The sequence below is a fragment of the Echinops telfairi genome, unplaced genomic scaffold (assembly GCF_000313985.2).
Source record: "Echinops telfairi isolate 266 unplaced genomic scaffold, ASM31398v2 ScPeMD7_7400;HRSCAF=8409, whole genome shotgun sequence".
Classification (NCBI taxonomy): domain Eukaryota; kingdom Metazoa; phylum Chordata; class Mammalia; order Afrosoricida; family Tenrecidae; genus Echinops; species Echinops telfairi.
This window is the reverse complement of record NW_022111300.1, coordinates 3,434,248-3,449,290: the sequence shown is the minus strand read 5'-3', so window position 1 is coordinate 3,449,290 and position 15,043 is coordinate 3,434,248. Positions and strand designations below refer to the sequence as shown.

At 34.5% G+C, this 15,043-nt stretch overlaps 1 protein-coding gene across 1 annotated transcript in view; it reads left to right on the top strand.

Moving 5' to 3' along the window:
• The window catches only part of SMCHD1 (structural maintenance of chromosomes flexible hinge domain containing 1), a 144,367-nt gene that overhangs the window by 104,030 nt on the left and 25,294 nt on the right, over positions 1-15,043 (top strand). Inside the window, exons 40-44 of the mRNA XM_004703060.2 lie at positions 8,354-8,480; positions 8,632-8,751; positions 9,541-9,626; positions 10,335-10,457; positions 14,581-14,771. Coding sequence (XP_004703117.1) covers positions 8,354-8,480; positions 8,632-8,751; positions 9,541-9,626; positions 10,335-10,457; positions 14,581-14,771 — 647 coding nt within the window. The remainder of the gene's footprint in view (positions 1-8,353; positions 8,481-8,631; positions 8,752-9,540; positions 9,627-10,334; positions 10,458-14,580; positions 14,772-15,043) is intronic.

Genomic DNA, 15,043 nt, shown 5'->3' with positions numbered 1-15,043 from the left:
ATGTATGTATGGATTGTGATAAGAGTTGTATGAGCCCCTAATAAAATGATTTTGAAGGAGGGAAGAGATGTCGAAGGCATCACTGAAGACAAATGTTGCATAAGCAAATGTGGCGAAGAAAGCTGATGGTACCCGGCTATCAAAAAGTATAGCGTCTGGGGTCTTAAAGGCTTGAAGGTAAACAAGCGGCCATCAAGCTCAAAATAAATTTTTTTAATGGAAGTACTTTAGGAGTATTAGAGTAAAACATTGTAAGGACTTTCAAAAATAACCACTATAATATTTAGAGATAACTATGATTATTAATATAGTCTATCCATCCAGACTTTGCTGTGTACATATCAATATTGCTTGTGTGTAAGATTTATTTGTGTGTGTAAAATTTAATAATGCAAATATAATGATACTGTTTTTTAAATCTCTTGTTTAACATTTCTTTGGCATATTTCTTTCTCAGTAAGTATAAACCTACATCATTTTGTTAAAGGCCATCCTATTTTTGATCAATTCCTCATGAAAATTCTGTTTATTTTGAAGGTTTATGTCAATAATATTTCCAACAGTCTTCTTTTATGTACATTATTTGCATTTTTAAAAGAAACACTGCCATCCGGTTGATTACAATGAGAAGTAGAATTGTTTGGACTCAGGGTATGCACAAATTAAGGCATTTGATAATTATTGCCAATTGCTCTTCAGTTTATATTCCTACCAGAAATATGTGCCCATCATCATAATATTATCAGTATTGCTAATTTTTAGTAATCAGTTGTCTTTGTTGTAATTCATAAGCTGTTCAGTGGCCAGTTTTGTTTTGTTTCTCTAGAAGATGGTTACATATTCCTTACAAGTTTGTCTTAATCTAGAAGCTCTGCTGAAACCTGTCTATCATGGGTGACCCTGATGGTATTTGAAATACTGGTGGTAGGCATCCAGTATCGCAGCAGTAAGCAACAAAGCATCACAGTATGACATGACAAACTCACAAACATTTTCTGATATACCCCTAAACAATGACGCCATTGTTTGATGAAAGACATTCAAGGTTCTAACTGAGGAAGAATTGCCTCCTTAAAGTAGAGTCAACCTTAATGATGTGGATGAAATCAAATTTTTGGTACTTTCATTTGCAGCTGTGGGATGATACAAAATGAGAAGAAATAGCTGCACATATTCATTTACAGATGGGACATGGGATGTACAAAGTGTAAATCTAGTAAAATTGAAAGTTGTCAAGAATAAAATGAATACTTGACGATTGATGTCCTGGCCATTACTGAGATGAATTAGATGGGGTTTGACTACTTTAAATTGAATAGTTGTGTGGTCTACTATGCAAAGAATGACAAATTGATAAGGGATGTCTATCCTGACTTCTGAATGATGAAGAAATTGAAGGTATTTAGCAATTTCTACAGTCTGAAATTGGTCAAACAAGTAAACAAGATGCATTGATAATTTCTGGTGATTAGAATGTGAAATTTAGAAACAGTTGGGAAATATGGAGTGACAGAAATTATGTACAGTCTTACATGATCGAACTTTGTAAGGCCAGCAGCTTATTTATGGAAAGTGCCTTTTTCAACCCTCTAGACCAGGGTCCTCACACTTTTTAAACAGGGGACCAGTTCACTGTCCCTCAGACCCGTTGGAGGGCTGGACTATAGTTTATTAAAAAAAACTATGAACAAGTTCCTAAGCATGCTGCACATATCTTATTTTGAAGGAAAAAGACATATGGGGCAAAAACACCCGGCAGGCCAGATAAATTTCCTTCCTTGGCGGGCCACAGTTTTAGGACTCCTGATCTAAACAATGACTATGTATATAGACAATACAATGCCAGTTGGAATAACAGGAATCAACATATCTATAGCAAAGAGATGTTGGAGAAGCTCAATATCATCAGTCAGAACAAGGCCAGAGGCCAATTGTGAAACAGACTATCAATTGCTCTTACATAAGCAATTTGAAGTTGAAGCTGAAGAAAATTGAAACAGTCCTTGAGGACTAAAGTACAACCTTACAGATATCTCATGTGAATTTAGAAACTGTCTCAGAATAGATTCAACACATTGAATATCAATTACTAGGAAATTATATTGCACGATATCAAGGTCATGATACATAAAGAAAGCTGAAGGCCATTAAAAGAAAAGTATGTCACAGGAGACTCACATTTGCTCTTGAACATAGAATAACTAAAATGAATGGAATGAATGAATGTTAAGGTAAAATAGCTGAACTGATTAAATCTTTCGAAAGGAAGCTCACAAAAGCAAAGTATAATGAAACATGGAGTTACAAAACCAAAATGGAAAAACACATTTGAACATATCTCACATTGATACAATTACAGGAAAACTGCCTTGAGCATTGAGTTGATTCTGACTCAAAGTGACTATCATGTAGTATAGAAATTCCCTTTGGGTTTTCAAGACTGTAAATCTTCATAAAAGTGGATAACCTCATCTTCTGTGAAGCAGCTGGTGGATTTAAACTGCTGACCTTGCAGTTAGTAACCCTGTGAGTAACCTACTGTACCACCAGGGATCTCTATTGAATGACACAGAAAGCATTAAAGGGCATCCACAGTGGAGGGCATACACAGTGACTGTACCAAAAAGAATTGTTGTTATTCAACCATTTAAATAGGTAGCATATGATAAAGAACTTAAAGTGTAAAAGGAAGAAATCCAAGCTGCACTGAAGGCATAGGTGAGAACAAATCCAAACCCATTGCCACTGAGTCAGTCCTAACCCATGGTGACGCTCTAGGGTTTACAAGCCTGTCACTCTTTACTTGAGCAGAAACTCCCTTCTTTCTACTACAGAATGGCTGGTGAGTTCAAATACTGATCTTGTAGATAGCAGGCCAACATGTAACGTACTATGCCATCAGGGCTCCTTTGATGAAAACCAGCCTCCAAAAAGGACAAAAATCATTTGAGATGTTTCGACAAATGAATGAGGCGTGGAAACACTGAGTATAACAAAAAAAAATTGGAAGACAGCCATCTGGCCAACCGAGATCTATTTTTGTGCCTATTCCAAGGAAAGGTGATCAAACAGAATGTGGAAATTATTAAACAATAGCATACACAAAATTGTTATGAAGACAATTCAAAAACAGTTCAGTAAACTGTCAGAGAACTGCCAGGAATTCAAGCCATATTGTGAAGAGGATGTGGGACAAAGGTTATCATTACTCATGGATATTGACTGAAAGCACATACTACCAGAAAGATGTTGCATCAATGGCCACATTTGAGCTCCAATTTTTTTCACCCCTGGAGTGCTCATTTGTTGTTTTTTTAGTGATTTTATTGGGAACTTTTACAGATATCATAACATTCCATAGTTCAATCATATAAAGTATTGTACAATTACTACCACAGTCAGTTTCAAAACATTTTCTTCTTGAACTCCTTGATAACAACTCCCCTTTCACCCACCCACCCCCAGGAAGCAATATTTATTTATTGCCTCATCTTACACCATCTAATATATCTATTTACATACAAGTCTGTTGTTTGCTCCCTTGGGTGGGGTTGTGCAGTCATCAGTGCTATCAGCTGTCTCCCCCACTTCCCATTCCCTCAGGGAACCATTACTCCTGTGTTACTCTTTCTGAAGTTTTATCTATTTTGGCTTTCATGTATCAAATTATATTAATTATACAAATAAGCCTACTCAAATCTAACATGATAAATGAGGTAAAATGAATGAAAACCATAATAGTAAGGGGAGGAAATATTAAAGAACTAGAGGATAGTGAAGTGCTTCATCAGTACTGTACTGTACCCTGGATTTATCATTCCTTCCATGTGGCCTTTCTGAGAGGGACTGTCCCAATTAATTTGCATGTGGGTTTTGGGTCTGAAGATACAGTTCAAGGAGAGTGGCCTGTCTGACCCGCCCACTTGAGGATAAACCAAGAGGGGAGTGCAACAGACTAGTGATAGGAGTGAAGCTTTGTAGTCCCAAAACAATCCCAATTGTAGACTTTTGACTTGGGGGGCAGTACTTGTCACCTCAACTGAACTGGTTGAGGGTTACGCACAAGGGGACCACACTGAAAGTCTAAAGGTCTAACGGGTCGGGGCGGGTGTGTGTGTGCACTAGATCATTCCATACAAAGGTCTTAGATAAACAACTCATAGCTCTTCTTTTTTAATGTTTTGAAATTCTTTATTCTTTCTACTGAGATGGCTCACTGTATGTACCCAAAAGAATGACAAAACTGTTCACTCCCCAAGTTAGCAACCTCTGTATCTTATTTGCATGTTCCCACCCAGTCATTTGTTGGGAGTTACACAAACTATGGATAGAAGAGTCATACCAATTAATGCAAATGTTCACAGATGTTTACCTGTGTGAAACATTGCAAAGAATGAGAATTCCAGCGTACTTCAGTGTCTCATGCAGAACGTAGACCAAGAGGCAGTCATTCAAAGAGAACAAGAAGATAATGTGTGGTTTAAAATAAGGAAGATGTATGCTAAGGTTCTATCCGTTCACCATACTTATTTAGTGAGTACATTGAGTAAATAATCTGATGTATGAATAAGAATACACTATCAGAATTTGAAGAGATTTATTAAGAACATGTAATGAGGTGATAAAACAACCTTGTTTGTTAAAAAACAAAGAAGATATAAAGTACCCACACTTACATATTGAGAAAACAAAAATTCTCAAAACTGTACCAGTAAGCAACATCATGACAAATAGATGAAAGATTGAGGTTGTCAAGGATTTTGTTTTATTTGGATTAATGTTTAATACCCATGGAAGCAGCAGTCTAAGAATTAATTAACATATTGCATTGAGCAAATCTACCCACCACCTCTTAAAATACTGATGAACGAAGGTGTCACTTTGAAGACTAAGGTATGTCTGACCCAAGCCTTGGCATTTTCACTCACCCTGTAGGCATATGAAAGCTAGACAGTATTCTTGTATATTCAAACAAGACTGTAGAAGAATGATAGTGTCAGCAAAGAGTATTGAGTAGACCATGGGTTGCCAGTTTAATGAACAATTTTGTTTCAAAGTATAGCGGGAGTGCTCCTTAGAAGGAAGAATAGCACATACTTTGACCACGTTAACCACCCAAAACCATTCTTCTGTGGAGAAAGTTATCATGGGTGGTAGAGGATCAGCAGAAAAGAGAACAACCCTCAAATGCGATGGATTAGCACAGTAGATACAACAATAGACTTTAACAAAGCAACCATTGAACGGATGGTGTTTCCTTCTGTTGTACATTGGGTTTCTGAGTCGGAGCATCACAAAAGCAGCAAACATCACTTTTTTAATTCTTTGAATTGAAAGAACATTTTTGTGTTTTTGAATTTTGGAAGTTTGTTGATTTTGGTTCATAATTTTCTTCATGAGGCTTTTATTAAAGGTATTAATACTTTTTTGTATGTAAGCTGCTGAATTTATTGTTTAGAATTTAGCTTTATTGGGAGAATTGTATTTATAGTGCTCTTACATATGCTTTTAATGTGCTCTAAATTTTGTTTTGGCTTTTTTCCCCCCCAAATTAATTTGAAATGAACATTTACTTTTTAATTTCTTGGTATTCATTATTGAATAGTTCTTTCTTAACAAATCTTAAGTGGCCCCCTCTTTTTGTTCTTTGTTGTCAGGATTTGCCTTTGTGTCTCATCCAGTGTTCACATCACAGTGTTTTTATAATGTTGATTGCATATAGAAGGCCCGAGGCTGCATCTACTTGCAGATGTGTCAGTATAGCAATTATCAAGTACAGGATTTTCATTTTGTTTTTCAAGTTTTGACATAAAATCCATGCTTCTCATTTCTTGGGGAAAAACCTTAAAGCTATAGCAATATAGGGCCAAGTTTCTCTTCTGAGCAGCAGTGTGTGAGAACTGCACTTCTCAGATGGTGCTTCATCTTCTAGTTGTACCCGGCCCACCACTTCTCATCATTTGACATAGAGAACAGTTGTCTCTTATCACTTACGCCCACACTTATTTTATTTTTATAATAGTGAGGAGTAAGGTGACTTTTTTTCCTTAAACCCTGACAAAAATTAGCTAAGGAAAATAAACCCTCCCCTCCCCCCACTCTCTGTATGCTACATACAAATTTCCTGTAACAGCTAGAGCCTCCCTACTGTCACACTGAATGAACCTAAAATTCCTCGATTGTACTTGTCTCTTGCCCTTTGTATTGTTGAGATCTGAGTTCTGACAATTAGATGATTCTTCTTTTTTTTTAATCATTTTAATGGGGGCTCATACAATTCTTATCACAATCCATTGTGTCAAGCACATCTGTACATTTCTTGCCATCTTCATTCTCAAAACATTTGCTTTCCAGTTGAGCCTCTAATATCAGTTCCTCATTTTCCCTCCCTCCCTGCTCCCCCTCATGAACCCTCCATAATTCATAAATTATTATTTTGTCAGATGATTCTTAACATTAGGGAATTTTAAGAAGCAATGGCCCAGAACAATGTTTGTAACTTGTTGTTAAAAACTACACAACTTTGGCATAGGAAAAATTCACTGCCATCTACCACTTCTGACTCATGATAGGGTATAGCTATTCCTGTCTTTCCAAGACTGTAACACTTTATGGGAATAGAAATCCTTATCTTTCTCCCACTTAGCATGGGAAAGGTTTCCTTAAATAAGGCATAAAGGGAAAATAATTATATATAATACAGTTAAATATCATGTACATTTTAAAATTTAAATAAAGAACTTGACAATGAGTTGAAAATTGTTCATCGGTGTATTATTGTGGAGCTCTTTTATATGATTCTATATAGTTTCTTAAAGGCAATAGATTGGGAAGAAATATTGCAATATATAATAATAAAGGATTAAAATATTGATCATATTTTCAAACCTCATGAAATATGTCCTGCAACTAAGAGATGAGTATGCATTTAAGAGAAGAGCGTATAGATCACCAATAAGCATAACCTCCTTACTAGTTAGAGGAATATTAGTTTCAGTAATGACTTACTGCTTTATACTCCCATCTTTTTAGAAAAAAACTACATGCTTGATAGTGTTGGCTAACAGCAAGGGAGTAGAGCACTTTTCTACTCTGATGTAAGAGAATAAAGTGACACACTTCTGAAAGGAAATTTGATATTACCTATTGAAATAAGCTCATTATATTCTCATTATCCATCATTGAAATTTCACTTACAAAGAAAGATTCAAAGATAATTTTTGATGTATTGTAAGTAATGATTTAAATTTTTTTTAACAATTTGAAAGTTCTTCACCCAGTAAGTTGATATTAATGTGTAATACATACATTTTCAAACTGCTGTCTGTCTATTAACATGGATGGACTGAATTGAAAACAAGTTGTTAAAGTTTGGAGGCTACCTTTTTTAAATGCAAATAATATAAGCTTACATTCATGTAACTATTAAAAATACGTTTTAGAAACTATAAACAAAAGTTTTATTCTTTTCCTTTGGAAAAAATTATTAGCTATTAAGAGAGGGGGAGAAAGAGGAGCCCTTCTGCTCCCCTAAAGATTTACAGCTTGGAAAGGCCAGAGAGTCCGTTCTACACTGCCCTGTGGGTCATTGTGAGCTGGTATTGCCTGAATCGCAGTAAGCTTGGTTTGGTTTAGTCAGTTTATAATTTTTTAATTTTACATTTCTATCATCTAAGTGAAAAAGTTAGATCTGTTGTTTCTAGGAGAGCTGCAAATAAAATTTTAGGATATAAGTGTCCTAAATGATTTTTTTTTATATCAGTCATTTGGGATATAAGTATTTACATCATTTATTTGAGATATAAGTATTGATATTTACATCACTAGTTAAATGTTATGATTTTTAAGTTGAAATATATCAAAAGTGTTTTTGTGTGTTAAGAAAAAATATAGGTCTTTACAAACAAATATTTAGTGCCTTTTAGGACCTGTTGCTCAGTCACCAAGGGACTTTGTGGGTCTACTTCCATGGCAACATGTGTAACTTAAACTCAGCAATGGGCTTTGGGCATGTCTTTGTGATTAGTTTTGTAACGTACACACCATCAGCTATTTCACAGTACTTCAATTTAAGGGTTAGGAATCAAAAGAGGTATAAGTGGTCATTAGTATTTCTGGTTCCAGGAAAAGAATATTTTTTTCTTGTAATTTTCCATGATATACAATTTTTGGACAAGCTGTTTATTGATAAGATCGTTTGACATTCAAACAATAGCAAAGGTAACATTTTACTTCATATCTTGAATGGGTAGTGAATGTTTGAAAAATCTTAAAGACAAATGACTTTTATCTTTAAAATTTACCACTAATTGTAAAATAGAGCATAATGAAATTTTATTCTTTATTTGTACAGAGCTTGGTGCTGGCAGAAAACAGTCCTGGAAAGGATAGCACTGAATATTTTATTATATTTGAGCCTCGGCTACCAGCTTTATCAAGAACACTAGAACCATATATCCTACCCTTTATGTTTTACAATGGTAAGTATTAAGACAAATAGATTAGTGAATCCGTTGTGTTACTTTAGATTACCTTGTATTACTTTCAGCCAACATGTGCTTATTAATCAAGTTAGATGCTTTGAGAAAATCACAGTTTTTAAATTGTTGGTTATCTGAAATTTTTTCTTAGATGTTAAGAAGCAACAGCAAATGGCAGCACTTACAAAAGAAAAAGACCAAATATCTAAGTCTATTCTTATGTATAGAAGTTTATTTGAAGCCAGCAAACAACTTCTTGATGAAATGAAATGTAAGTCACCTTGTATTCACACAATAAAAGATTGTGTGGGTGGTGAGACAGAGGTTGAGACGGACATGAACATTTTTAGAAAGTGTTTTCTAGCTATTTATTAGACTCTCAAAGGCAGGACTTTATATTACTTGACATTTGATGCTTTTAAAGATAACATTTAAACAATTTAAATAAATATTTTGTTTGAAGTTTTCTGAAAATTAGAAATAGGCTCTTTGGAATACTGAATGAAAATAGCACTAAATGATTGATATGTAAATTAATTTCATTTTGAGTATATATTTTACTTAAAATAGATGTAGTATGTCTTGCTATGAGAGCTATCTAGAGCAGCACCATTGATACTGAAGTATGTAACTTATTCTTGAGTTAATACACATAATGATTTGCTGAAATTTTTAATTTAACTCATTTACCCAACAAAGTCCTCACTTTCAAAATATATTTCTCCTGGGCCAAGAACATTTAGAAGATAATGAGAACTAAATAGTTTAATGAGATATTTAGTAACACTATAACTTATTTTTATAAAATATTTGTTTTTTAGAACAATCTAATGTAATTGTATATATCACCATACAGATTTAGATTAAATTATTTATCTAAGGTCACTCAGATTTCAGTGTAGTATTATAATATCCTATTAGCTACATTATATTTGGCTTCTCAATTTGTAAATTAGTCAAACCTTATTTTTAAAATATTAGTTTAATTTTTAAAAGTCTACATCTTTTTAATATCAAACATTAAAAAAATTTAAAATATTTGCCATGTTTTGTCTTTTAGGTCAAGTTGAAGAAGCAAAATTAAAAGAGGCTCAGCTGCGAAATGAACTGAAAACACATAATATTGACATTCCTACAACACAACAGGTAGTTTCTAAGGATACATTAAAAATTTCTTCTTCATTAAATATTAGCAAAATTATTAAAATTCCTGTTTTATTAGGAATTATGAGCATTGTTGGTTGGGGATACAAAGTCCAGTCACTTACTAGACAGAGGGCAAACAAGATTGCTTTTTTCAAAATACTGTAGTTCATATTTTTAATGTAATGGCATTGATAAATGCAGTTAATAACACTTCAACTTGAGTACTTCATTTAAGAGGCTGCTAAGATAATAGCCGGTATATATGATGGCAAAGAGAATTAAGAGAATGAAACAGAAAATAATGTAGATTTTCTTTAGCTTTTTAAAAAATATTATTCTTTTATACATAGAATACTTTCCCAAAAAGTACAGGTAGTATTTCTTAACCAAGATAAAAAATTAGTGAGCTGGAAGCTTTATATTACTCTTAACAGCTTTTAATAAAACCAAACAATGAAACCATTGCCAACAAGTAAATTCTTAGAATTTCATGAACTATGAATGTTTACAAGAGTAGCACAGCCTCATCTTTCTCCCGCAGAGTGATTTCATATGGGTTTGAACTGCCGATTAAAAAAAATAATTATAGTTATTATTAACTTTATATTTTTGACATTTCCAAATTAATGATTTTCATCAACTACCATTATGGGCTGCTTGCCAAAAGAGTAACGGGCCTTATAGTTAATTTTTCTTTATATATTGCAGATGACACATATTGATGCACTTTTGAAAAACAAGTTAACAGAACAGGAGGAGCTAACGAAAAAACCTAGAAGATCATGTACTCTTCCAAACTATACCAAAGGCAGTACAGATGTTTTGGGAAAGGTTTGTTCATACACCTTTTAAGAAGCAGTATATTTTATTGTTTTCTTTTGTTTCTGTAAATCCTACATTCTTAAAAATGGCATTATAATGAATTATCAATTTGACCAGACTTATCCTGAAAATTCCATAATTCTTATTACCTTTGAGGGCTCTGGCACAAGTGGAGTTAATTCCCTTCTTGGTGTCCACTTAAGAGATGCTCACCTGTTGTTTGGCTTTGTAAATCAGCAGCACCCTTTCAGGTATCTCAACCTTGACAAGACAACAGAAGGCAAAGATTAAGAGTTTTTCTGAGTTCTAAGTATAACATTGTAGGGAATTCTGGGATACTCCAGAATGAAAATAAATAAGTAAATAAATAAACCACAAACTTGATACGTATTTCTGTCAAGGGAAGGAGGGTTGTTCTTTATTATCTTTGGCCTTTCGCTCTTTGAGTTTGCCTTTTGTCTTAACTATAATAAAATCAATGAGGTGAATTTTTATCCTGCCATTACGTAATGATAACTATTTGATTTTATGTTTTTCTGGTTCAGAATACTTATTTGTCACAATCAGCAAATTTATTACCCAAGTTTTAGTTCTATGAACATTTTTACCATTTGCTTGTTTCTAGCACCTTCAGTTTTTAAGATTTGTAGTTTATGTACATGTGTTTAATATGTTAATCTTTTCACTCAATGTGCTTCTCAACTTTTAAAGTTGAATAAATTGAAAGTAAAGTTCATAGATATTAAATAAATTGTTCAAAGTTACAAGGTAACAAGCAGCAGAGCCCGAAGCATACCTAGCTTGTTGACTGCAGTCTGCTTAATCACTGCTTTACTGTGTGAGTACAGGGCTACTTCAAATATTATGGGCTTAGTTCCAGGTCACCACAATAAGTAAGTGCTGTGAAATTTTTGGTTTCCCAGTGTATAACAACTTTTTTTCTTTTTTTGGTCTTTGTGTCTAAGGTGTGTCCCTTAAAGCAGCATGTTGATGGGTCATGATTTCTTATCCCTCCTTTCTCGCTCTTGACTAGTGCATTTAATCCACTTTACAGTCAGTGTAATTACTAGTGGGGATGATTTCACTTTAGTTGGTTTGCTGGAATTTGGGGCTTTGTTTTTCTTTCCCTCCAGCGCATATAAAAGTTATGTTTACATTTCACCGTAGTCTTTCAAGTGTGCAGTCAGTAGCAATATGAAAAACTTTGAACTATTGTAAGAAGTTTCCAAAATGTGACAGAGACAAAAAGTGAGCACCTGAAATTCGGGAAATAACCCTCCGTGAACAGGTACCACCAACCTTCCATCTGTGGTCAATATCTGCATAGAACAGTCAAATGAGCTGTGCCTGTGCAGGCTGCTACTCGTATAAGCACACATCAGTAGTTTAGAGTTTCTATTTCATAGATGGGGGAAACATTCAAAAGTGTAAACAGCTTTTACAGTATGGTCAATAAAACATAGAGCTTAGTTGTAAATGAAGGTCTCTTGGACTCGGAAGTTCACTTTAGTTTCTGTATATTCTGCTCTTTAATTTTGTGCAGGGACCTATACAAAATAAGAGGTTGTAGTTACTCTCAAACTGTACAAGTATTTGTGTCCAAAATTGTGTCGCATTATTATACAAACAAGTATGCAAATGGTAAAATTAAGAATGTAAAGTCATAAATTAGAAGTGTATATATGTTTTGAAAGTAGTATACCTCAAAACTAATTTCTAGAAAGAGAAAGACTTCGGATTCAAAACATGTAGATATTTCTATTCTGGTTTTAAGATACAAAATACTACCACCACATTTCAGTAGTTTAACTTCTTGTTCATAAGATTCTTGCCAGGATATGTAATAAATGTTAGCGGGAATAACAACCTGAAAATCTTTGAAATCTCATATTATTGTTCGTCAGCTCCTTTAGAAATGTAAGCCTTCCTTAACCCATGAAAGAAAGCTTTTCTACTTCCTCCAAGTTGTTCTTTATTTTTTTCCTGTCTTTCTTTAAAACACTTCTTTGTGACGTTTATCTTAAGATAATTCTGGCACTTAGTGAAAGATGAGGGCTATTTTCCCCAAAACCATACACTATGTTTACTTTTAGCACCATGAATACTACAGTTCACTTGATTGCTTTAGTTAGTTCCTCCTCGATCCAAATATCTTGAAATCCCAGCCTTTTCTCATTTCCCATCCCCAAATGAGACAAAATTAGCAACATTATGAAAATAACTAGAATAGACTCAGAAAAGCTGAAAATAGAATCAAAGAAGCAAAAGATTGTATTTAATATGCAATGTGTAGCCCATGTTTCAGCATTAGATTTTTTTTTAATCATTTTATTAGGGGCTCATACAACTCCTATCATAATCCATACATACATCAATTGTGTAAAGCACATTTGTACATTCACTCCCCTCATCATTCTCAAACATTTGCTCTCCACTTAAGCCCCCGGCATTAGGTCCTCATTTTTCCCCTCCCTCTCCGCTCCCCCTCCCTCATGAGCATTTGATCATTTGTAAATTATTATTTTGTCATATCTTGCCCTGTCCGACGTTTCCCTTCACCCACTTTTCTGCTGTCCATCCCCCAGGGAGGAGGTCACATATAGTTCCTTGTAATCGGTTCCCTCTACCCTCCCAGTATCACCACTCACACCACTGGTCCTGAAGGGATCATCCGCCCTGGGTTCCCCGTATTTCCAGTTCCCATCTGTAGCAGTGTACATCCTCTGCAGCAGTAGATTTTTGAAAGAAAACAAATAGTATCGTGTACTTGTATTACCTGAAAATTCATAGAGTAGATGTAATGTTAAAGAGTCTAATGAGAACATCCAGGTCTGTCTTCACTTAGAAATAATTACTCTAGTTATAGGTGCTTGTAAGCAACTACAAAATGGTACCTTATGGTTACATATAAAATAAGGTTACTTTATTTGCTTTACCTCTACTAATCCTTAATATCAGTGAAAACATTTTCACTTTTATTTATGTGTTTGCATGACTATTTTCTTGCCTTTCTTCCACTAATTGTTAGAGAATTAGAGTGCAGTTGTCAACATTATGCTGTAGTTTCTATAATGCCACATGAAATTATTATTGGGGGTGTGGGTGGGGTACAGTTTGCTACTAGATCAGGTATGAATAAGCATAGACATGACCATTGAATGAGGCTTTGAAATTGTATTCCAACCTTGGTTGAAGTTGTACTAGGAAAGCTTACAACTGAAGGCAGTTATTTCTAACTATCAGAATGATGAGTTAATCATAAGCTTGAAAACAACCCTTTTAACAGAAAAATCTGCGCTGTTTGTGATACTGACATTTGTTTTTGAAAGAAACAATATAGCATCTAGCTCAGATATCTACTCAGAATGCTTTAGAACTATATTTATTTCAACTAAATTTTAAAACATCATTGTATATTTTTTTAATCATTTTACTGGGGGCTCATACAACTCTTATCACAATCCATACATACATTCATTGTATGTCGAGCACATTTGTACATCTGTTGCCCTCTTCATTCTCAAAACATTTGCTTTCTACTTGAGCCCTTGGTATCAGCTCCTCATTTTTCCCATCCCTCCCTGCTCCCCTCTCCCTCATGAACCCTTGATGGTTTATAAATTATTATTATTTTGTCATATCTTACCCTGTCCGATGTCTCCCTTCACCCACTACCCTGTTGTCCATCCCCCAGGGAGGAGATTATATGTAGATCCTTATAATCAGTTCCCCCTTTCTTCCCCACCCTCCCTCAACCACCCACCCACTCCCACCTTCCCACCCCCTGGTATCGCCACTCTTACCACTGGTCCTGAAGGGATCATCTGTCGTGGATTCCCTGTGCATCATCAATTATTTTACGTGTGTATGGCTTAATGTATTTTATGAGCTTTTATCAATTCAGAACCCAAATTTGAAAATCAAGATTTAAGAAATGTGTATCTTTCATTAGCTGATAAAATTCCAAATATTTTTCTTTGCTTATTTGAAAATTTACTAGAATATAATCAATGACATTTTTCCAAATTTTATCTGAATGCTTTAAAAAAGTGTATTTAGCTGTTCAGGTTTGGGCTTTTAAACTATATCCACTTGTTACTTTTTCACTTTATGTTTTTAATGGGTTATATAGATAGCACACCTTGCACAAATTGAAGATGATAGAGCTGCGATGGTTATTTCTTGGCATCTGGCAAGTGACATGGACTGTGTGGTCACCCTGACTACTGATGCTGCACGTCGCATCTATGATGATACCCAAGGTCGTCAGCAGGTGTTGCCCCTTGATTCTATTTATAAGAAGACTCTTCCCGATTGGAAAAGGTTAGAAAACATTCAAGTAATGATTTTTCTGAGTGATATTTTCTACTTTTTATCAAGCCCTGATTTTTAAAAAATATAGAAAACTTTAAAAACAAACAATTTCTTACTGTGAATTAGGTAGGGAGGGTTATCAGCCATTTGGACTACCTAAGAACCCCTCACTAGTATATCTACCCCGCTCCTTTGATTCTCCCAATTTAATACCTTTCAACCCTCTAGCCTTTTGTTTTATCTTCCCTCTCTAGCCCTTCCCTCCTACATAACCTCTAAAG